We start from the raw sequence: 25,723 nt of genomic DNA, 5'->3' as shown, positions 1-25,723 counted from the left end.
AAGGTATTGCGAGGAGGGGGGGGGTGGATTTTTTTTGTCAAATCAGTTGTGCAATAATCACTTTTGGTGAGTTGTTTCTATACAATTCAGTTATATGACATTTAGGTATGACACAGGACTACACAAGCATTTTTAGTATAGAAATGTGTCAACAGACTAAAGCAGGGAACCACAATATTTTGCATACGAATTATGACCATATGACTGCAATTGAGCCAATTTTCCTTAGGTACGGTTTTGAGGTGTGTGTTCAACAGAATGTAGTATCAAAAACACATTCACAAAAAGTATGGGTTACTGAATGCTGAACTGCACTGTTATAATCACTAAGCCAGACCTTACCTGTGTTCCTGTATCACTTGTCTCTGCTGCCCTTTGATTAAAAAACGTCCCTATGTCCATTTTCCTTTTTTTTGGGCATATTTCAGTTAGTCATAGTAAAAGTCACCTAGTAAAAGTGAGATAATTGACAATATCAAAACATGCTAGGGCTGTACCGAATAGTTCGAAGCTTCGTTCATAATGTTGACATTCGAATTATAAATCAACATAAAAAATTGTAATAATATATATTTTTTTTTTACATTTTTATTTGCCAAGGTATGGCGAGTGCCATACCTTGCCATACCAAAATGACTCCCCCGGCCTAATTGCCTCTACGAATGGAATGTAACACATTTCAAGTTTTGTGTGAATGTATCTGAGAATGTATTTGAACACACCTGACGACCTGCGCTATTGTTATGCACCGTAGCCAGGTGGGTACTACTTAGCGAGTTGGCGCATCAGTCGAGTGCAGCGCATTCCTGTGTTCACAGAGCTGGTTGCACGTGCAACCCCATCCCATGAGCCATGAGCAACGCACCCCTGTCAGAATCCCGACACCAAACACGGACTATAATCAGAGCCGCGTGCGTGTCCGTGTCAGTCTTCGCTTGAAAAACACCCACTCTATTGAATCCCGATCCGTTCAAACTCCAGCCTCCGGGACGTCGCAGCCTCCTCCTCCTCCACAGTGTGTGATTCCACTCCGGGTCACACTCCACCACCGAGCCGAGCAGGAGAGCGTCTCTTCGGGAGAGTTGGGGAGACTAGTCTAGTAGTAATATAGTGAACCACCGCGGATCAAACCGAATTAAAACAACCCACTCTCGGCTGAGTCGTTACGCACGGATATATAACGTCGATGTCGCCGCCGAAAAGCGACGGGTTTGGTCGCCGTCCCGGGTCCAGATTCGGTGGGAAAGTTGGGAAGTAGAGGAGAGAGAGTTGGAAGTTTTTCTCTCTCTAACCACCGAAGCTCTGCAGAAACCGAGAGAGTTGGCTTCTCACTTTGATTTCTACCGTCTGTGTCTCCAGAGCTGCCATCATGGTGGCGCGGCGGCCGGGCGGCGGGGCGGGGGAGACGCGCTCCTTCCCGGGGGAGACGCGCTGGATCTTACTGATGTGCGTGTTTCTCTCCGGTGGATGTTATTGTTGTGTCGCCGAGACGGACTTCTCGATCCTGGAGGAAGCGCAGGTTCTGGCCGAGCAGATGAAGAAGCTGTCCTCGCAGGAGCTCGGAGTCTTTAACATGCAGGTAAAAAAAATAATAATACACACATATATATATATATATCGATGCTTTTTCCGAATTCCGCGTGTCTGCACATGCTTATATATTTTTTTAACCTTTATTTGACCAGGTAGTCACTTGAGATCAAAGATCTCTTTTTCGAGCAAGACCTGGCCACGACCACGAATATGGATTTGGGTCAATTTCATTCTTAATTAATGCGACTCCTGTTTGTTTCTATACAAACGACTACAATCACCAGTTATAATGTTCTGAATATGTGTTTTTTATTAAGTTGTTGGTTCAATTCCGGTGCCCGTGTGCGGTCACTTTGTTGACACGAACGTGTCCTTGTTTGTTTCGTGTTTGTTTGTTTGTTGATACAAACGTTGCTTTTGGTCGGAACTCTTTGAAGTCCAATGTTGCAGGGTAACGACACACGCACGGACACACGCACACACATCTGTAACACTGTCCACGTCTGCTGCATTGGACTTGAAGTTGTTGTTGAAGCAGTGAGATAATATTATTATTATCCTGTGTTTGTGGAAGGCGACGTGTTTTGCTAAAAAAGCTCAGTTGTTCCCACTGCGGTCTTGTTGTTTTGTCAGGGTGTTTGTTACTATATCGATTATTAGATGATTTCTCTCCTGAATCTAAATAGTTTGTATTATTATTATTATTATTATTATTATTATTATTATTATTATTATTATTATTATTATTATTATTATTATTATTATTATTCTGAGAGCAAGCTGGTGGGTAATCAACCAGTTCGATCAAAGTGATTTAGTTGAAAATGTTCTGCTTCGTAGGTTACTGTGTGTGTGTGTGTGTGTCAGGATGGGGGAGGGTAGTCCTTCTTTGAACTTCACACAGACCTCACATTTCCAACCCTTTCACCCCTAAACCTAAACACCCTGTAGCCTCGATTTTCATAACAATCGGAGGCTGTGAGCTGATCTCAGCCTATAAGATCCACCCGCCATTTACACAAGTAACAACTCTCTGTCAGTACAAAATGTGATTTTGACATGTATCCTATTATTTATCCACCGTCCCAGAAATACACCAACAAGAGTTGTTTCTCTCGCAGATCCTTGCATTGTTTGTGAAGTTTGAATGCTGGGCTGTGGGGTTTAATAGTGAGAAAGATTGCAATAATGCAACAAAAGTCCTAGTTAACATTCCTGTGTCGGCATGACTGAGAACATCTACTTGTGGTGGGCCTGGCTTATATTATGGTGGCGGGCCTCCGCAAATAAGCCTAATGACAAAACACTGTTTGTCCACCGCTGCATTTGGATCCCAGACAACAGAGGAGGTTGGATGGTTTCTCGCGCAGGTCTAGGGATCACAAGTGATTTCAAATGATGAGTTTGAATTCCAAGTGATTTGTGTGTGTTGACATTTTGACTCTCATTCAGCCATTGTTCTATTGCTCTGTGTGTCACTTGGTTGTTGTATTAACTATTAACACATTTATTGAATGATTAACCTGTGGTTTTATTTCAGACAGAGACGCATTGCACCATATGCTACTATTTGTTGTGCTAATTCCCAGCAGAGAACAGCATGAGAGACACCAAATGGTAGACCGAACATCAGCTGTGGTGTGGTGGTGAGGGAAAGAGGTGATATCTGGTGACTGACTGGGAGAGTGATGATAGCCATATGACTGTGAGAGAGAGTGATAGCCATATGACTGAGAGAGAGTGATAGCCATATGACTGAGAGAGAGTGATAGCCATATGACTGTGAGAGAGAGTGATAGCCATATGACTGTGAGAGAGTGATGATAGCCATATGACTGAGAGTGAGAGCCATATGACTGTGAGAGAGAGTGATAGCCATATGACTGTGTGAGAGTGATGATAGCCATATGACTGAGAGTGAGAGCCATATGACTGAGAGTGAGAGCCATATGACTGTGAGAGAGAGTGATAGCCATATGACTGTGTGAGAGTGATGATAGCCATATGACTGAGAGTGAGAGCCATATGACTGTGAGAGAGAGTGATAGCCATATGACTGTGTGAGAGTGATGATAGCCATATGACTGAGAGTGAGAGCCATATGACTGTGAGAGAGAGTGATAGCCATATGACTGTGTGAGAGTGATGATAGCCATATGACTGAGAGTGAGAGCCATATGACTGTGAGAGAGTGAGAGCCATATGACTGTGAGAGAGTGATGATAGCCATATGACTGTGTGAGAGTGATGATAGCCATATGACTGTGAGTGATGATAGCCATATGACTGTGTGAGAGTGATGATAGCCATATGACTGTGTGAGAGTGATGATAGCCATATGACTGTGAGAGAGTGATGATAGCCATATGACTGAGAGTGAGAACCATATGACTGTGTGAGAGGAAGAGTGATAGCCATATGACTGTGAGAGGAAGAGTGAGAGCTACGACTGTGTGAGTGATAGCCATTATATGACTGTGTGAGAGTGAGAGCCACATGACTGTGTGAGAGTGATAGGATAGCCTTATGACTGAGGCTGAGGTTACACCTTTCGTATCATCTTCGTATTGTTTTCTTATACGCATCGCCGCGTATCGCCGCAACGTCATGCGCCTCGAGTCACACTTTCGTTTTTTTTTCGTTTTTGTCACCAGAGCACACTGATGAAGTACACTGCCAAAGCAGTAGGTGGCAGTAGGTGGCAAACATGAAGGCAATTTCAACCAATCAGAACGAATGTGCCAATACACTTCCTGGAAGCTCCAGCAAAGAAAATGTCAACAAGGCAGGCGCCTATGCCGCGCCACCATCTTGCTCAATGCAGCAATTCTTTTTTCAGCAAAGCCTAATAAAAGTGCAATAAACAAAACGGATACATTCACTGTGTGTTCTGCCTGTCATTTGTTGATGAAACAAAACTAACATCAACACAAGTGACCACCAAGAGCGGATAGTTTAGGCTAAAAAACGATCGGTAGCATTCTAGCATTGTTAGCTCACGCTACTTAGCCAGCATCAAAACTGATGATATCGCGAGCTATCAGTAGTTAGATAACATTAGAGACAACGCTGTGTGTATTAAACAAAGGTGAATAGATGACTGGGCCATTTTGTTTAATGCTTCTTAAGTTGAAAGAGGAACTCTGAGCTAACAGGGTCTGAATCCTGATACGTTAGCCAGCTGCTCATGCCATCGGTAATGCTAGCAGAATGAATGGATGTAAACTTTATTTAACATATTGCATATGGGTACAATACAATACGGCTCAATACAAACAATTGTTAAGGGAATGCAGACTGTTGTAGCTTGGACTGGGGTCCTTATAACAATAACTTGACAACACATGGTAGCTGAAGCTATTTGGGACACGGAGCTCTGTCCCAAGCAAACACACACACACACACTCTGCTGTCACCGGAAGGGCACGCAGATGGTATCTACTGCGCATGGGCGTTTTCGCAACAACGGTAGCGTGCTGACTACACGCTGTTTGTCGACTCGTTTTTTTGCGTATCTCCAAACGCAAACACAATTTTGCGTTTCAGCCGTATCCACAAAAAAACGCCAAAAAACGCGTTTCTGTGTAGATAGGACATCAAACGTCGTCAAAAACGTATAAAAAAACGCCAGGAATACACTAGTCTAACCTCAGCCTGAGAGTGATAGCCATGTGACTGGGTGAGAGGTGTGTGTGGATGGAGAGTTGGAGCGATATGACTTGAGAGGTGTGTGAGAGAGTGACTGACAGAGAAGGGAAGGCGGGCGTGTGTGTGTGTGTGTGTGTGTGTGTGTGTCAAAGAGATGGAGAGAGAAAGATAGGGGGTTTGAGTGAGGATACATGTGTGTGAGAGAGAGAGAGGCTGACAACGAGGCATAGATGTGAGAGAGAGAGAGAGAGAGAGAGAGAGAGGCTGACAACGAGGCATAGATGTGTGTGTGTGTGTGTGTGTGAGAGAGAGGGAGGCTGACGGGGATGCAGAGATGTGAGAGAGAGTGAGAAACAGAATGGTGAATGTGTGTTGAAGGGTGGACTTGGGAGGCAGGGGGGGGGGGGGGGGGGGGGCTCAAAGGGCCTAGCACAGAGCCAGGCAGCAGGGGGGCCTGGCCCAAACACTGTTTCATCCTCCCTGCTTCCTTACTGAGCAGCCTTCATCTATGCTCTAGGGGCAGTGCTCTGATCCACGGCCTGCCTCTGTCACCCGCCATCTTATTTTCATCAGCCACCACTCAAATGTTCTATTGTTTTCCTGCACTTTTTTTTTTATATATACATCTCTTTCACAAAAGAGCTTGCGAAATGACAATAAAAATCCTCCATTTAACTTTTTTTTCTGCACCTAGTTATCATCTATTTATCACTATTTGCATCCAAACAATCACAAAATGTCCTTCTTATTTTTGTCTAAAGAAATCCTCTGTTTTCGGTTCCTGGAAAACGTACCTACTCTGTACTGTTATGCCACTTTACACAATCAAATTGACCTCCCGCCCCAAAGGTATTTAATTCTAGGGTTGGGTACCGTCCAAACTTCTCAATTTCAACATTGTTATTTATTTAGAACATTTTTTAATTTATTCTTGTTGTCGCACACCACACAATATAAATCGCATGATCATGTATTATGTTATTTAAATGTTCAAATATCAACATTATCTGGCCATCCTCAGTAAATATGATCAAACTCCTCTAGTGTCAGAATGTTATGAAGTGGACGGCCATTTTGGATAATCACGCTGTTTTTACCGGTACACGCATTACAACATTTTCTCCCTCATTATCCGTGGGATTTTTATAAACTTTAAACTTTAGACTGTATCACTATAAGACAGGCTATGGAACCGTTGTGTTGTCCAGCTCCTACCTCTCATCTGGAACCCAAAAACAGGAATCTGGCGACAAGTCAACACAAAAGTAAGAAAATATATTGAATGTTGAATTAATAGCGTGTTTTGCTTTACATTGTGTAAGTGTGATTGATATCGCAAGTGGGATTGTTCCGAAGCAAATAAGTCCACACGTGAATGCATAGGGGAATAGGAGCGAGTCTTTTAATGCAACTGATCTCCATTTTGATGCAAATACATCAGAATCGTCGTCATTTAGAAATGAGATCGCATACGTCTATGAATCGAGATTGCGATTTCTTTTTACAATTAATTGTGCTTGTGCAGCCCTAGGGTACCGGATAGCGGACATGTTCTAACAGGACAACACACAGGGTACAGGACAGAGGGAGGACATGTCACATCATGACAGTACACTGATATTAGACTATGCAACACATGTAACACAATACAACTCTCCCCCTCTATCTCTGATTGCTCTCTCTCTGTTGCTCTCTCTCTCTCTCTCTCTCTCTCTCTCTCTCTCTCTCTCTCGACTATTTTGAATCTCTTGTTATTGCTCTCGTTCTCTGTAGTTCTGGTTTTCTCATTCTTTCTGTTTCTTCCTCTCTTGCCTCTCTCTCTCTCCTCTCTCTCTCACACTCGGTCTGTTTCTCACTCTCTCTTTCTGTCTGTTGCATTGTATCTGTATACTGCTGTGTTGATACGTGATAGTATATTTATACAATGCTGTTTCATACTATAGAGCTAATATCTAATGCAGTGATGTTGTGTTGCTTGTCTATTCCATGTTGCTGTGGTTGACTGAGGCCTGTGCTCTACTCCTCTCTCTACTCCTCTCTCTGCTCCTCTCTCTACTCCTCTCTCTGCTCCTCTCTCTGCTCCTCTCTACTCCTCTCTCTACTCCTCTGCTCCTCTCTCTGCTCCTCTTTCTACAGTACATGAACTGTCGACGTTGTTGTTTTACTAGCTGTGAAAACCAGCCTCAGCCTCCAGCTCGTCTGGATGTGATTGAAGTGAACGAGACGGAAGCCCTTTTGGTCAAAAGACCACGAGACGCCCACAGGTGTGAGTCCAGAAAAAACACCAGTCCCTGTGGCTCAGTGGTCGGAGGCCCTCACTCAGGCCTAAAAAAAATAATGGTTTGTTTTCGGTTGCCGACCGACCCTGCCGATTTAGATGCGACCCAATATATTTTATGAGTTTAATTTTTTTTTTTTTTTTTAAATAAATAAAAAAAGATTCAAATTCTTTTTTTATATATAAAGTTTCATAGAAATCTTAGTCAAACCTTTAGTATTATGGATATTAAACATGCTGGCAGAGTACATGCATCCATGTTGTTGTGAACATTTTAATTAAATAAAGAAATTCCCTATCCATAGTCGCCGTGGTAAAGAATAAAATAAAAAAAAATTAAAATAAAATTCCCTACCTACCCATGGCCTTAACCCATTCATTGCCGGAGCTTATATCCATCCTTGTAGCCTCTCTGCCAGCTCTATTTGTCTATGGAGATGTTCACCTTCTTTGCAGGGCTATAACTTTTTAAATTGTATTGCTAAATTGACATTACTATGGCCCATTCAACATCAATTATCTATCGTTCAGGATGTAGGAACGTTTTACTTCACATTCACACATTCATACAATAATACGGTCTAGAGTATAAATATGTTTTTATTGTTTTCTGCAGTATTTCATAGAACGTGAGTTATAGCCATAAATGCATATATTAGATCATCAAATGCAGTTTGATACCTATCGACGCCAGATAAAAAATGTCAACTGTACACGGTCCTTGACGTTATGACTCTTCATCTAAGGTTGACCGGAGGTGGGGGGGGGGGGGGTCGTTTATAATTCAATGACCGACGTTAAATCATTTATGTAGTATGGGTGATATTAGGGCTGGGCGATATGACCAAAAACGTTATCGCGATAAAATTATAAAATTGTTTTCATATAACTCGATATCCATAATTATCGTCGATATAATGTCTGTCAAGTTTAATTAACTTCTTATGCTGCTGCGAATGTCTCGAGTCGAGTTGATGTCGTCATCAGTCCGCGCACGTTAGCAGTTAGCCGACAAGCGGAGTATCTCATGACAATGTAATAAATATGACACTAAAATACTCTCTTCCGTAAATATATAAAACAGCGCCGTGCAAGCTAGTTATCCTAGCCAGCCTGTTGTTTCTAAGCGGTGTATTCCATGACAATGTGCTAAATATGACACTAAAATACTCTCTTCCGCCACAATATATTGAAACGACGTCCACTGTATACCCCACACTACTATAAACGTGGCCTCAGAATTCACGCCACACACATACTCGGCACGTAAATATATAAAACGGCGCCGTGCAAGCTAATTAGCCTAGCAAGCCTTGTTGTTGAGTGAGTCCTACCTCTGGGTCTCCTTCCGGGTCTCCTTCGCTCTCGGCCATCTCCTTCACTGATTGGTTGTTAGTGCGTGTGCTCATATCCAAGCTTGGAAAATCGATATATCGAAACTTTGCGACCACGTTTCATGTTTATTTCGAGGAAATAATTTATTGCGATAGTTATCGTTATCGTTTTATCGCCCAGCCCTAGGTGATATATAGATCAGAGCAGTTTGTATAGAAAATGGTAAAAAAAAATGCTGAAACTCACCCCAGTCTCCTCTTACCGTTGGGTGATGAGCGTGGAGCAAAAAGATCGCTATTATGGGATGTTGATCTAGGTGATCCAGTGCCGGTTTGTATAATACTAATACACGTCCAATCATGTTGTTTATTGAGTTATGGCAACGGATCGATATGCACAGTGTCTGGATAGAGTCCCGCGAGCGATAGCGAGTGGCCGGACAGAATAGGGGACGGACTAAGCACTTCCGGTGACTTCCGGTTTTGGCAACTCGCCGATCGGCCACCAGGTGGCGGTATTGAAGCGTTGGAGAGTTGAGCGGAGTCCTACAACACCAGCAAAGACTCCGTGGGTGAAATGTGAATACCATGACGAAAATATGAAATATTGATCTCAAAGACGCTGTAAGACGTCATTGGCAGATTACGCATGGCGGAGAATGACGTCTTAACACGTCATCGGCGGAGAAATGGTTAACTGACAACCAACAGGAAACAAACAATATTTTTTGTTATGCCTCAGGGTTCAGACCTGGGAGGACACTAGGACAGGAAGGTGTCACTGAGCCATTACTACACCGTTCTCCATGATATATACATGTTTTCTAAACATATATATACTGCATATTTGTAAATGAATTCATAATAGATGTATGGAATGTATTTTAGAGCACCTTAAAACCAGGTCAGTTTATAGCTATAATAGACAACCATTTCACCTCAGTCAGTAGTTGTTTTGAATTTATTTGGTTTAATCGATTGACTTTTCTGTTTCTATATAGTTTTTGTATTATGTATTGTACCTCTCGACGTCATTGTAAATCAGAGCCTGCTCTCAATAATCTTTCCAGATGAAATAAAGATAAAATTGAAATTTTATTTGCATTGCAGGATACAGACATTAAGAAAATAGACCATGTCGTATCACATTGTCATTTGTACTGGAAGACAAAACACTGGCAAAACAAAGACAAATATTGTGATGTGATTTGCTCTTTTTTCAGTTTTTAATACTTTGAATACTTTCTTCAAAGTGCTTCTTCCTGGGGTGACTTGATTGTGCTGTGTCGGTCAAAAAGACACCAATGTCCCTTCGTTCGGCTGCTCCATTATGGCAAGAATCATCATCACCATGATTATTTACATTGGTGTTGAAATCATGATTTATTAAACATGATCACTCGTTGATTTGAGAACATCATTTTTGATGACGACTGAATTTGTTTCACCTTTCTTCTCAAACCAAGTCTGCCTTCATCACACAACTGTCGTGTGGCAGTGAAAGGGTTAACCTTCTGTGTATTGTCGCAGTGAAGGGGTTAACCATTTTGGTAGTGCGGCAGTGAAAGGGTTAATGCCCAGGTGTAAACGGAGCTGGAGGGAGAGTGCCGGTCTCTCTCACTCTCTTTCTCATTCTCTCACTCTCTTAGAGCCATATGAAATCGTGGCAGGAATCACGGAATTTACCAATAAAAATGGAATCAACTGCAAAACGTGGAATATTGCAGAATTTGGCCCTAATCTGGACTGAAATTCCGTTTTTGGGTGGAACGTTTGTTGCAAAGAAAACATGACCGGGGAGGCGGGGACCGCTGCGTGTTACACACAACACAGCGGTGACCAAGCGTCTCGCTGCTTCGGTGTTAACGCTGTCAAGAAGCTAAGAAATTCCGCAATAAGCCTTAAATTCAGAGCAGAGCAGTATCTTAATGACTTTATGCTTCAGTCGATAAGGTGTTTTGCAAATTCTGTCAACATACCGTGGGGACTGGACCCGCAAAAACACGTGCGAAGATCACTTCAAAAGCCATGTCAGGAACAAGGACTGTGCGTCCCAAAACACACCAACTCTCTAACGATGATCTCTGGTGATCACAATAGATACAGCTAGAGGGCGAGGCTAATCACTGACACTATTGTGATTTAAATAGCTATGTAACGTTTTGGAAATTATAGCTTCTTGCTAAATCTGGTGCACCCATCTATTTGCAAATGATTGTCAGTAGGCCTACACACTGTCCTTTATAAATGAAATAAACTAAAGGTGCATAAATTATGCATTACTATATTCCATCACAATAGAATAGATATAGCTAGGCTACTGACATTGTGATAAAAGTAGCTAGCTGTATCTGGTTTACACTTGAAATGTGTGTTTTTATTTTGTCACAATATTATTTGAAGCATATTGTGTAAAATTGAACTGTATTTCTGAGTTGCAGCACTTAAAAACATTAAATGGACTGTTATATCTTATTAAATTGTGGACATTTATTAATTCCCACTTATTAGACACTATTTCTGATGGTAAAATGGGCGTAAAAGGCAAAATACAGAATTCTGAAATATTAAAACGGAATTTGGGAAAAAATCAAATGGAATTTGGAAAATAATAAAAAAAATAAATTGATTTCATATGGCTCTACACTCTCAATTCAATTCAAATGGCTTTATTGGCATGACATACTTCTACATGTTGCCAAAGCAATATTAAACATAAACATGGATTACAAACCGATATAAGTACATACAAAATATCATCGTAAAATAAAACATCAAATATTACGGCGTAAACATGTCAGGTGACTGTCACTCACTGTCCCTCAGTTTGTGGCAGGCAGCAACATATGCTGCTGCTAGCTCACAGCTTGTTGAGTCCTCCCCTAGTAGGTAGTTTCTCTGTCTCTTTCTCACTCTCTCTCCGTCTCTCTGCTTCCCTCTCTCTTTCTCTCTCCTGTGTGCGTCTCTATCTCCCTGCCCCTCTGTCTCTCTCTCTGTCTCTTTCTGCCCATCTCTCTGCTTCTCTCTCTCCCCCCCTCTCTCTCTCTGTCTGTCTTTCTTTCTTTCTTTCTGCCTATCTCTCTGCTTCTCCCCCCCCCTCTCTGTCTCTCTCTGTCTGTCTTTCTCCCCCTGTCTCTCTCCTGTGTCTCTCTCTCTAACTTATACACATACACAAACACAGCTGATTCAGTGCTTCTCCGCTCTGTGTGTGTGTGTGTGTATGTGTGTGATGCCGACAGGATGCAGACAGACGTCTAGCCTGCATCACAGATTTCCCTTGTTCATTTGTTTTTTTAACAAGAGGATCGGAATGTGATTTGGCTTAATACAGCCGACACCGATCATCAGTTAAGAAATGCTGTGATCTCTGAGATGGGATTGTTCCCTAATTATGAACATAGTGTTTAGACGTATCTTGGCAAACAGAGTGATTGTGCTTCTTAACACTTTGAGTGCCACGGGTCCGGTGCCCCGGAACCCTGTTGCGTGCCACCACCCACTTCAATGACAGAGCTCTCATATTTGCGAACGCATAAACTATATCTTAAATTATGGCTGTGTCTAATATGGCCGTCGCTTATCAATGACTTGTTTGCAGTCAACATTGTCGAAACAGATTGTTTTTTAATCGGTTCATTTCCGTTTTATACCATTTTGAAAAAGGCTCGTTTTTTGAAAGTTCCAGAAGAAAATAAAGATTCTGTGATAAACGCCCTTTACTGGAATACACTGGAATACACAAAACACGTTGTCATTTTTCGGCCTATTTATGAATCGTTTTCAAATAAACGCTCTATTATCGATAGTATATGTGTACTTTGCACGCTATAGAAGCGGGCTGAAAAATCGATTATCTTATTTCCTGATCGCACACATACACACACGCATATGGCACACGCTGATATATAGGTGAAAATAGCTCTGATTATCCCAAGACTGGTAAAATAGATTCCTTACCTCAGATCAGATGTTCTCCAAAAAGATTATTCCAATTCCTGATCGCCATTCCAAATATCGATCGCGTTTATTGATCCAACGCTGGGTACTGGAATCGTCTCCGGTTACTTGTCTGACAAGTAAAATGTGGAAGCAGGACTTTTTTTCCCCATGCGTTTCATTCAATCCAATCCAAAGGGGTGCAGTACCATCCGGAGAGACGATAGGGGGCGGTATTTTCCCTGTTCGAGTTCAGACAGATCCCCACTGGTAACGTGAGGCTAGATTGATGAAAAATTAATGGAAATCAATAATAAAAAAAAAACTAGAAAAAGACGATCTCTCGTCGCTGGCACTCAACGGTTTGCATGAACTAATGATAAATCTCGTCGCTGGCACTCAAAGTGTTAAAGATCTACCACCTCTTGTAGTCGTTAATCAAGTTAATTTCAGGAATGTGACGGGAAGAAAAGTCTCGCCTAGGACTTCTTTAACACTTTGTATGCCACTCACGGCTAATCTCGGGTTTACGATTGTGACGTTGAAAGCCACTCACGGCTTTTCTCTGGATTTTTATTTTTATTTTTTTATTAGCGATCTGAAATCATATTGCATCACGCGAGCCTACCCTCTCCTACCCAGGGACCGCCGCCGCTCAGATGTGAAAAAAGCGCCCCCTATCGTCTCGCAGATGGTAAATCACCCTTTTGGAATGGATTCAATGAAAATGGATGGGGGAAAAAAATATTCCAGTCCACATTTTCCAGTCCACTGATGCAGCCGGAGTTACCAGAGTTCATTCTGGAGCCTCTGAGCCCCACGGATCATGAGTTCTACTGTATACACGTTAGATCTATACACTTATCGATTTTTTCGAATGGTGATCAGAAATTGGAATATACCATTTGGATACCATCTGATGTCGGGTAAGGAATCTATGTTATCAGTGTTAGGATAATCAGACTCGTTTTCACAGAGATATAAGCTTTTTTGTGATATGTGCTCTATCTGTTTTCACTGTAAAAGCCATGAGGAAATGAAAGCAGCTATTATCAGCGCGCGGCTCGAATGTGCGTACGTGCACATACTATCGATCATCTAGCGTTTATTTGAAAACGATTCATAAATAGGCCGACAAATATCAACGTTCTGGAATATTCCAGTAAAAGGCGATTATCACAGAATGGGCTGTTTTTCACCTGAAAACGGGTGCTTTTCAAAATGCTATCAAACGGAAGTGAAGCGATAAAAAACCAATCTGCCATGACAACATTGACTGGAAAATGATTGTTTCATAAGCGACGGGCAGATTAGACACAGCTGTAGGAGACGGGAAATCACGACCAAAGGGAGTGAAGTTTCTTTGACCACATCAGTGTGCATCATTTATTAGCATAGCCATGGATACCACAACAAACCAAGCCAAGCGTTAATATGGCCGCTCTAGCTACCCACAATGCCCCGTGTCCTTAAAGTGACAGTGTAGGTGAATTATGTCCCGTCCAGGTAAGTGTCCATGTAAGTGCCCACTACACAGCCATAATTTAAAACATAGATTAGGCGATATTAACGTTAACATTGGCCGTGGACCGTGGCATCAAGGGGGTAAAAAGGAAAACCTGGCGTGGCATACAAAGTGTTAACGTTATGATTATAATTTACGTCGGTGTGTTGACAAAAACCACACTCCCGATCATTTGGATTGATATTGAAGTCACTATCATTAAACACTATTACTCATTTCTTTGAGTGAGAATTTGAGTTTGAATATGGCCACCAGTGATGTCATCAGGGACATTGAGGCATTGCATGTGTTAATTATTTGCAGCTCCATGAAATGATAAGGTATTGCTATTGCTAAGACGGAGCCTTTTCCACAAATATATATATTACTGTCCCATCTCTTGGGTCTTTGGAAAGATCAGACGAGGTCAGAGGAGTTTGATCATATTTACTGAGAATGGCCAGATAATAAACATAAAAAAAAAAACGAATACGTGATCATATGATTTTTTTGTATCCACTTTTTCTCCTTCTTTTTCAATTTTTCTTCCATCCCAATTTCGTATTGCCAATTCTCCCCTCCCCTGTCTTGAACGTTGCTAGACTGGTCGGTTGTAGTGAGGATAGAAGCCTTGCATCACGTGTCCCCTCCGGTACACGAGGAGGCAGCCTGTCGCATCTTTTCACCAGACAGCGCAGACTTTCAGTGGCGAGGAGTAACGCGTGGGAGGCTCACGCTGTCCCCGATACTTCCTGTCTCTGCTGTGCAGGCGTCACCCAACCGACCTGTAGGAGTCGCTGTCCACAACGTCCAATCCCCACCCATCGACTTCCACCCGCTACCTCTGCCAATTGAGATAGTATGACGACTGGCCCAAGCCGCAGGCAATGCTGACACCGGGATTCGAGACTGGAGTCTCTTGCATTGGTGACGAGCGCAATCACCGCTACGCCACCCAGCCGCATCATATGATTTATTTTGTGTGGTGTGTCCCAACAATAAATAACAAAATAAATGAAATTGAGAATTTTTTTTACAACTGAAATAGTTTTCTTTGTTATTACAGAGAGAGATAAGTACTGGAAAAAGGTACCGATACCGAATTACAGGAACTGGTACAGGTACCAGTATTGGTTCAAATGTGAATGGTACCCAACCCTAGTAATGGACACGGCCCTGGAAAAGGCCCTGGCAGTGAAAGCCATGGTGAAACCCCTGCGTTCTGGTAACCGGTAGCCACAGGAATAAAGACCCTCGAGCCAAGCTGCCAGAAATCCCCCCTCACTTTACTGTTAAAGTACAGCGTTTACTAGTACAGCCAATGGCTTCCCGGAGAGCATATCTGCTCCTATTGGCTGATTATTTATGAAGGAAATGTCACTACGTTTATGTTAAGGGCCTCTCGCTCTCGCTCTCTCTCCCGCTTGCTCGCTCTCTCCCCCTCTCTTTCTCTCGCCGTTTGAGAGGGGGTTCCTGTAATCAGAGAGAAGGGGAGGGAGAGGAGGGAGGAAGGTAGGACGACTGTGGTTTGTTTTGGGGTTGGCCTGCTCTGCTTGCAAGGCCTCCTAATTGAATAACGATGCCCATGTTCTATGGGGGAAACCTGAGGGTACGCTGCAAGAAATGTCAGGCTTAGAAGATGGCTTTACCTTGTAGTCTTGCTTTTAAAGGTGCTATAGGTGGTATTTTGTTGTTAAACAGAGTGTTTGGTCAGTAACATGGGTCTCCCAGTCCCTCCGCTCTGCAGTAAACAGAAAATACTTTTCCCACTTTATCCAATCAGGATATATATTATAATTATTTTAAGAAATCTTGCCAAGCCAAATTTGTTTACTGCACTCACAGATTATTTTATTTATACTTTACTCTATTTTGTACTTTATGATGATGATAAAATCTTGAATCTTGACTACTTTTCTATTTTCCTTTATCCTGTAGTTATAAAATCCCAATAAGAGAGATCTCATCACATTATAAGAACAAAGCCACATACCTGGGGGAGGTGTTAGGTGGGGGAGGGGTTATGTGTATTGCAATGGCCCTTGGGTAAAGTAGTTCAGCATGCATCGTTAACAGAAACGGCTCCAGGTATTTGAAGGTCTGTGGCTCAAAATGAGCTATTGTGTTATTAGCATGGTTCATAAGGCATAGCTTGAAAAGTATCCACCCGATTTGTACAAGTGATGGCTTATTTTGAAGGTATCAACTTCAATATTGTGTAAAAAAAAGAAAATATATATATATATAGTCACATATTTGCTAAACTCGTTTTTTGCTGACCATTTCTGCACTGAGTGTGGAGCTCTCTCCTGATTGGATAAAGTGGGAACGGGTTTACTGCAGTGCAGAGCCGAGGGACTGGGAGACCCATGTTACTGATCAAACACTCCAGTGATGGCTGTCGGAATGTAGAGCTATTATTGTAACCAAGAAATACCACGACCTCTTCCTGAAATGATGGATCATTTTTTCTTTAGTTACTATGAGAAACAAAAACTTGTTTCAAGAAGTGATTCAATTGACATTTTTTAATAAACGTAAAAAATAAAAGCATATCTAATTTAATGCCAAAATAAAGTAAGTAAGTAAAGCTATAAGACACTGAGGTCATCCTAATTTACAGCGACAACGAGTTTACAAAACAAGACACAGTTAACAGTAGATTCATATATATAGGCACAACAAATAAGAATAAACAATGAAAGCTGAGACAATTACATGTCGACACACAGTGGTGAGACATCATACCTTTTAAATGCAGCAAGAGAAGGAAGAACCTTAAGCTTCAGAGTCAGTCGGAGGGCATTCCAGGTCTTGGAAGCATCAAAGGAAAAACAAGTATTTCCAAGAGTAACCTCGAGCTTAAAGTCAAACCTACCTATCATGAAACGACTCAAGTGAACCTTCTTGAAACGAGAAAATTATCACGGTCATTTGACTCGGGGAGTACCTTGAAATTCGCTCAATAGTTCAAGTTCTTTATTTGTCAAATACACAACAACAATACAGGGGCATTGCATTAATTAAATCTGTGTTTCGAGCTCAGACTCAACGGTGCACAATTAAGAAACAACAATGAATACAAGAATGGTAACAATAAGTGGTAGTAGTAAGATGAAATATAAAATGAGGTCAAATTCAAAATAGTCAATTATTTACAGAAAGTGTATGTGTGCATGTTAAGGTGCAGGGTGTGTGTGTTCAATAAGTAGTAGTAGTAAGATCAAATAAAATATAAGATGAGAGGTAAGATAAAATAGTTTCTCTAGTCTTCTTAATAGAAGATGAAATAACGTTCTTCAGTTGGTCCATTTCCTGCAGTGGTGATCCACTCTAGAGAGAGGCTGGAGGTGTTCCTGAAGCCTGTGTTGTAGAAGGTGATTTTCTGGGCTGGCTCGTCGCCAAGAGCAACAGTGCAGAGTGGATACGAGGAAGAGCCTCTCCACGGGGGCGGAGCCTGTATTCTGCTCTCCTCTATCTCTGATTAGACGGGTTTGGAGAGACCTGTTTTACTTTCTTTCTGTCTCACTTTCTGTTAGGGATGGACATCGATTTTCGAATATTTGAATAGCAGCTTCTATTGGGCAGCTTCTAGTGGTCAACAGTATCAGACTGTGGTTGTAATGGGCAGCTCCTAGTGGTCAACAGTGTCGGACTGTGTTTGTACTGGGCAGCTCCTAGTGGTCAACAGTGTCAGACTGGTTGTACTGGGCAGCTCCTAGTGGTCAACAGTGTCGGACTGTGTTTGTACTGGGCAGCTCCTAGTGGTCAACAGTGTCAGACTGTGTTTGTACTGGGCAGCTCCTAGTGGTCAACAGTGTCAGACTGTGTTTGTACTGGGCAGCTCCTAGTGGTCAACAGTGTCAGACTGTGTTTGTACTGGGCAGCTCCTAGTGGTCAACAGTGTCAGACTGTGGTTGTAATGGGCAGCTCCTAGTGGTCAACAGTGTCGGACTGTGGTTGTAATGGGCAGCTCCTAGTGGTCAACACTGTCAACTGTGGTTGTACTGGGCAGCTCCTAGTGGTCAACAGTGTCGGACTGTGGTTGTACTGGGCAGCTCCTAGTGGTCAACAGTGTCAGACTGTGGTTGTACTGGGCAGCTCATAGTGGTCGACAGTGTCAGACTGTGGTTGTACTGGGCAGCTCCTAGTGGTCAACACTGTCAACTGTGGTTGTACTGGGCAGCTCCTAGTGGTCAACAGTGTCGGACTGTGGTTGTACTGGGCAGCTCCTAGTGGTCAACACTGTCAACTGTGGTTGTACTGGGCAGCTCCTAGTGGTCAACTGTGTCGGACTGTGGTTGTAATTGGCAGCTCCTAGTGGTCAACAGTGTCGGACTGTGTTTGTACTGGGCAGCTCCTAGTGGTCAACAGTGTCAGACTGTGTTTGTACTGGGCAGCTCCTAGTGGTCAACCGTGTCGGACTGTGGTTGTAATTGGCAGCTCCTAGTGGTCAACAGTGTCGGACTGTGGTTGTAATTACCTTTCCTATCTGTATCGAAGTCAAAATGTTGGTATCGTGACAACACTACAACATACAAAATCAGCTAGACAACAATATATCCTTTGTGTAGTAGGCATGGACCAATGTGTGATTTTGGTGGTGCTATAGCCTATTGCACAGATGTTTGTCCCTTAGTATGCACACACGCATGCACACACATGCACAGTATAATATGCATGTAATAAATAGTTTGTTAATAAACTCTGTTACTTGACATTTTTTCACTGCGCTCCTACATTTCTTTGTGTGCTCCTAAATCTTTTCATTTAGGAGCACATGTGCTCCTTGGGGAAAAGGTTAGTGTAGAGCCCTGCTCCTAGTGGTCAACAGTGTCAGACTGTGTTTGTACTGGGCAGCTCCTAGTGGTCAACAGTGTCAGACTGTGTTTGTACTGGGCAGCTCCTAGTGGTCAACAGTGTCGGACTGTGTTTGTACTGGGCAGCTCCTAGTGGTCAACAGTGTCAGACTGTGTTTGTACTGGGCAGCTCCTAGTGGTCAACAGTGTCAGACTGTGTTTGTACTGGGCAGCTCCTAGTGGTCAACAGTGTCAGACTGTGTTTGTACTGGGCAGCTCCTAGTGGTCAACAGTGTCAGACTGTGTTTGTACTGGGCAGCTCCTAGTGGTCAACAGTGTCAGACTGTGGTTGTAATGGGCAGCTCCTAGTGGTCAACAGTGTCGGACTGTGGTTGTAATGGGCAGCTCCTAGTGGTCAACACTGTCAACTGTGGTTGTACTGGGCAGCTCCTAGTGGTCAACACTGTCAACTGTGGTTGTACCGGGCAGCTCCTAGTGGTCAACAGTGTCGGACTGTGGTTGTACTGGGCAGCTCCTAGTGGTCAACAGTGTCAGACTGTGGTTGTACTGGGCAGCTCATAGTGGTCGACAGTGTCAGACTGTGGTTGTACTGGGCAGCTCCTAGTGGTCAACACTGTCAACTGTGGTTGTACTGGGCAGCTCCTAGTGGTCAACAGTGTCGGACTGTGGTTGTACTGGGCAGCTCCTAGTGGTCAACACTGTCAACTGTGGTTGTACTGGGCAGCTCCTAGTGGTCAACTGTGTCGGACTGTGGTTGTAATTGGCAGCTCCTAGTGGTCAACAGTGTCGGACTGTGTTTGTACTGGGCAGCTCCTAGTGGTCAACAGTGTCAGACTGTGTTTGTACTGGGCAGCTCCTAGTGGTCAACAGTGTCGGACTGTGTTTGTACTGGGCAGCTCCTAGTGGTCAACAGTGTCAGACTGTGTTTGTACTGGGCAGCTCCTAGTGGTCAACCGTGTCGGACTGTGGTTGTAATTGGCAGCTCCTAGTGGTCAACAGTGTCGGACTGTGGTTGTAATTACCTTTCCTATCTGTATCGAAGTCAAAATGTTGGTATCGTGACAACACTACAACATACAAAATCAGCTAGACAACTTATATCCTTTGTGTAGTAGGCATGGACCAATGTGTGATTTTGGTGGTGCTATAGCCTATTGCACAGATGTTTGTCCCTTAGTATGCACACACGCATGCACACACATGCACAGTATAATATGCATGTAATAAATAGTTTGTTAATAAACTCTGTTACTTGACATTTTTTCACTGCGCTCCTACATTTCTTTGTGTGCTCCTAAATCTTTTCATTTAGGAGCACATGTGCTCCTTGGGGAAAAGGTTAGTGTAGAGCCCTGCTCCTAGTGGTCAACAGTGTCAGACTGTGTTTGTACTGGGCAGCTCCTAGTGGTCAACAGTGTCAGACTGTGTTTGTACTGGGCAGCGGACTAGTGGTCAACAGTGTCGGACTGTGTTTGTACTGGGCAGCTCCTAGTGGTCAACAGTGTCAGACTGTGTTTGTACTGGGCAGCTCCTAGTGGTCAACAGTGTCAGACTGTGTTTGTACTGGGCAGCTCCTAGTGGTCAACAGTGTCAGACTGTGTTTGTACTGGGCAGCTCCTAGTGGTCAACAGTGTCAGACTGTGTTTGTACTGGGCAGCTCCTAGTGGTCACCAGTGTCAGACTGTTTGTACTGGGCAGCTCCTAGTGGTCAACAGTGTCAGACTGTGTTTGTACTGGGCAGCTCCTAGTGGTCAACAATGTCAGACTGTGGTTGTACTGGGCAGCTCCTAGTGGTCAACAGTGTCAGACTGTGTTTGTACTGGGCAGCTCCTAGTGGTCAACCGTGTCGGACTGGGCAGCTCCTAGTGGTCACCAGTGTCATAGACTTGTTTTGCTGCTGCGAATGTCTCGAGTTGATGTCGTCATCAGTCCGCACACGTTAGCAGTTAGCCAGAGCAAGCGGTGTATTCCATGACGATGTACTAAATATGACCCTAAAATACTCCGTTCCGCCCCAATACATTGCAACGACGTCCACCGTATACCCCACACTACTATAACCGTGGCCTCAGAATTCATGCCACACACCCACTCGGCACGTAAACTATAAAATAGCGCCGTGCAAGCTAATTATCCTAGCCAGCTGTGGTATAATAATCCTCATGTAAATATATCCCCCTCCCCTGTGTTCCCTTTACCTGTGCCCCCCCCCCCCCTCTCTGTGGAATAAGACACCCCCCTCCCCTGTGTCCCCCAAACCTGTACCCCCTCCCCCCCATCTGACCTATCAAATGGGACCACACACCCCCTTTGTTGAACTATAAAGGGCTCTTCCCGACCACAATCAAGGTTCTTACCTGGGTAATTTCAGCTGATCACCTGGGGCGAGAGCCTCAGCCATTCTCTCTATGTATTCTATCTGTTTGGTTAATAAACCTTGTTATTATCCAAGCCTCGGTTGACTGAGACATTCTTCATCAGGATATCTACAAATATCCCACAATTGGCGTCTACGAACTTGTGACGGACTTTTTGCGTCCTCCCGGCGTGCTGTATCATTCAACTATACAGAGAAAAGTGAGTATAATAGGATGGTCGACCAAAAATGTATGGAAAGGAATTGAAACCTTCCCGCTTTTCTCTGTGCCAGGTGAATATTACAGAATGTTGTCCAATATTGAGATCATGGCTGAGTAGAATAATGTGCATTAATATATCTGATCTGTATTGAGAATCGTTACCAGGGCGCGCGTGCACCTGGGTCCTTATCAGGAGGTTCTGAAAGGATGGGTTATATGTGCTAGTCCCAAAAAGTTTAGGCACAAAGGTTGAAGTGCTATTCCTGGTCGAATCGGAGCCGACCAAAAGCTAAGGCACACACAGGTTGTTGGATTGCTACCCCTAGTCTAGCTGATGCAGACTAAAAATATAGGCAACAAAATAGATACGTGAGCTTATTATGATGTGATATCCTTGGAAAACGCTACTCTGTTAAAAACGTTCTGTGATTCCTTTGCAAAGAGGCGGGAAGTAGGACCGAGAAGCTGATAGAATCATAATTAGAAATTACCAGAGTAGCGTCATAATATTCATTGTTTCAACCTCAAACTAAGCTCACAATCTCTTCCATTTCCTGAAAACGATGTATTTTGGATTAAATTAACCAATTGATCAATACAGATAGCGGGAAGATGATCACGCGATGTCCTAGTTAGTACATGATTACGCGATGTCCCGGGAGTACGTAAATGTACATTAAACGGGACATCAGTCGCGGAAAGTACATTAAACAGGACGTTAGTCGCGGGTTAAGAGGCCGAGAGTATGATTAAAAGGTATATATAATCTAATATATCGCTGGTAAATTTCGAAGTCAGGTTCGGTCGTTATGATTTTAATAACGATGTGTAGTTATATATCAAGGGTATGAATGCCTTGTCGCAACAGATGTTGGTCGACTAAACGAACAGCGATCCAATACAGTCAGATATACACACACGTTAACTTATATGTATTAATGTTTGTTTGTCTGTTTTAAGTCTCGTTTGTATGTGCACAAGTATTATAGGACCCGTCGCGTTGCTTTATTGAGTCAAGAACCGGCTGCGGATAGCGCGACGAGCATTGAGAGACGAGTTACCGTTATACAAAGAATAACATTGAAGTGCAGTTCACGGGAACAAACTAGGATAGTAATTTCCGGATTCCGCAGAACACCGGCCCACGGGAACGGCCATTTGGGGAAGTATAGTTTTATCGTTTCAGTTTGTTTACGTTTCACATATGCACAGGCGCGTTCATTCGGTAACAAAACGCTGGTATAGGAATTCCAGGCTATTGAGAGCTCGTTGGAAAAATACTGTATGAATTGCAAAGCGTTATTTCCGAGGCGAATGAGAACGCACGAACGTCGCATGGAGCGATGACGTCACGCTATGCGCGCCGTGAAGTTATTATTTTATATTAAACTATCCATAAGCGAACGTAAAGTGTAATGTGCCCAAGGCCAAGGGTGCGTGAAATCCACGTGTAGTATATGTTTTATTTGTATATATATGTGCGCGCTGCCATTGGAAAATGTTGAGTTGCAGTGGCGAGATGCAGGTTGCACCATCCCAGACCACCGGAGAAACGAACCGAACATTGCAGCTTTCCCCGGTGAGTATGAAAATCATAAATATAGATGCTTTGATTGATTGATTGAAAACTTTATTAACAGATTGCAGAATGGGTACAATACAGTACAGCTCAATACACACAATTGTTAAGGGGATGCAGACCAGAGAAAGACTCTTGTCTTGTTTACATCAGGGTCCCCCATTTTCTATTTATCAGGACATATTATGACATACATGACATACAGATAGTCAGTACTGCTACATCTGTACATTTATGACATACCAGATTTGCAAATTCAGTACTGTTTGTGGTACACAACTATCATCTCAGTTACAGTAAATTACAACTATCTCAGATCACTTGAGTGTTTATGTTGCTTTAATTTACACATTATAAGTCACATAAAGCTAATTACAATGTCTGTTTCAGAATTATAATACATCTATGGGCGTACCGGTCATACTGACCATGGGAGCTAAACAAACACTTCCGGTTCCCAGTATATGACAGTACAGGAATTGTAGTCCACATAAACAGCGTTAGATTAGACTTTATAAGCTTTTAATGTTAAAAAACTTGGGCACAAACAACATAGATCATGTTTAAAAGTAAGATGTTTAGGTTATATTCACTTGAGTTAATGTGTTTATCTAAAGAACCAATGAAAGATAACTAGCCCTTTCCATTGTAAGACATTTTTAAACATGATTCAAAATGTGTGGGTCCACATTCATATGATGCTTGTGTACATATGCGATATGATTGATAAATGATAACACTATCATTACATCCAAGAACGGGATGGATGAGATCTAGCTAATGTTTGTTGAGCACACAGACAGTCAAAGAGGATTCACCCAGGTCTTAGAAAAGAGTGGAAAATTAACATGTGTTTGTATTTACAGATCTGGCTCTGAGGCGAGATGCAAAACAGTGAATGACTACACCCAAATTGTATCACAAAAGACAGAAAATCCAACAATTTGCATGTCAACCGAGAGACAGTGCAGAGCTGAGAGACAATCGATTGACCATTTGGAACAAATCTACATCCAAATACCCACATGTAAATTCTTCAGAGTGGGCACTTGGGAGACAAAGCAATGCAAATGCCTGCACTCGTGACCACCGACTTGGTGGACTCACCTGGCGGTGGATGGCAACAGAGAACCACTTAATTAACATGAATTAGTTACAGATGATGAATTTGCAGTTATGAAAATCTACCTAACTCCCATACTAACAATAACTAACCAGTCGTTTTCATCATCTCTTTGCAAGAGGCACATGAATTAGAGAAGTGCCCGAGATGAAAGATTAATGATGAAAACAACTACTTACAATCCCCTCCTTCTATTCTCTGTTTATAACCAATAACATGCATGACTATTCCTTAGACTATTCTTTTAACAACTAATACTTTCCATGACTGCAAAATTATCAACCACCAAAATTGCAGCACAATTATCTAAATGTACAAGATATCAACAACATTGATCATTTAGCTGACACTTTTATCCAAAGCGACTCACAGGTTCTGTACGACAGGACATCAGGCAAGGCACACCTCTATCAGCTGAGTAACAATGGTCATCAAAGTGTTGAGTGCTACAGTGTAGATTAGTTTATTAGGACAAATGCATGACAGTAAGGTTAGTTAGGGTTAGATGATAAGAAATGATTGTTTTTCATGCAAAATTAACTGGCTACCTAGATTTTATGTTTTTTTCCCCATGCTATGCTATGATGAGCCACACTGAGATGTGAAGAACAACCGAGAAGTCATGGCGAGGTAAGTATCTTGAAGAAGCACACCATCGTACGCGGCCTGAGGTAAGATCAACTTCAATTTAAGACCATCAGAATATGAAGACAAGGAGCTATTTTATCTGATTCAAAACTTTGGCCATTCATTTACAAATTTTATTTAAAGCCTAATGCTGTAAGATCTAGTTAGATACAAAATCTGATAAAATTGTAGTGAATGTGACCTTCTTGACGTAAGGAATCACTGCTAATGCAATTGGCTTGCATTTCCTATTGTCAATTAAGTGATTTTATTTATAATGAATTGAATTAATCCCAAAATGATTTTCCACTTTAGCAGAAAGGCGTTGAATCATTTATGTGAGGAGTTTTCTAAGGCAGTGTTTATCACCCTCGGATCACGAATTGGTGAGAGGACAGGACGAATGAGACGACGCGTGACTTGAACCAAGGAGCTGCGGACACAACCAGAGGCGACGACAACAACCGTGGGAGAACCATCCAACCCAGCCCACAGACATCCCCAAGAAAGTGGAGCAGGGGACCACGAAGGAGACTGACCAAGGAGACACTGACGAAGAGGAGATCAACCTTTTGACGGCCTCCAACCCGGCACTGCAGACCACGACAGACCGAGATCAAGACGGAGTCTAACGTGGCTCTGTCGGACCACGGCGGGGAGCTGATCGTGGAGTCGGACAGCGGGATGGTGATCCACGAGACCCACGGCCTGGAGTGCAGCGAGTGCGGCGAGATCTTTGGCAGCATCGCCGACCTCCACCAG

General features: G+C 42.8%; 1 protein-coding gene across 1 annotated transcript in view; it reads left to right on the top strand.

Moving 5' to 3' along the window:
- Nucleotides 1–1,344: 1,344 nt before the first annotated feature.
- Nucleotides 1,345–25,723, top strand: part of cachd1 (cache domain containing 1) — a 286,337-nt gene continuing 261,958 nt past the window's right edge. The window contains 1 exon segment of the mRNA XM_084311268.1: nt 1,345–1,579. Coding sequence (XP_084167394.1) covers nt 1,370–1,579 — 210 coding nt within the window. The 5' untranslated portion in view covers nt 1,345–1,369.

The sequence above is a fragment of the Notolepis coatsorum genome, assembly GCF_963971535.1.
Source record: "Notolepis coatsorum genome assembly, chromosome: 3".
Lineage (NCBI taxonomy): Eukaryota > Metazoa > Chordata > Actinopteri > Aulopiformes > Paralepididae > Notolepis > Notolepis coatsorum.
Note: the sequence above shows the minus strand (reverse complement) of the source record. Positions and strands in the feature narration are given on the sequence as shown.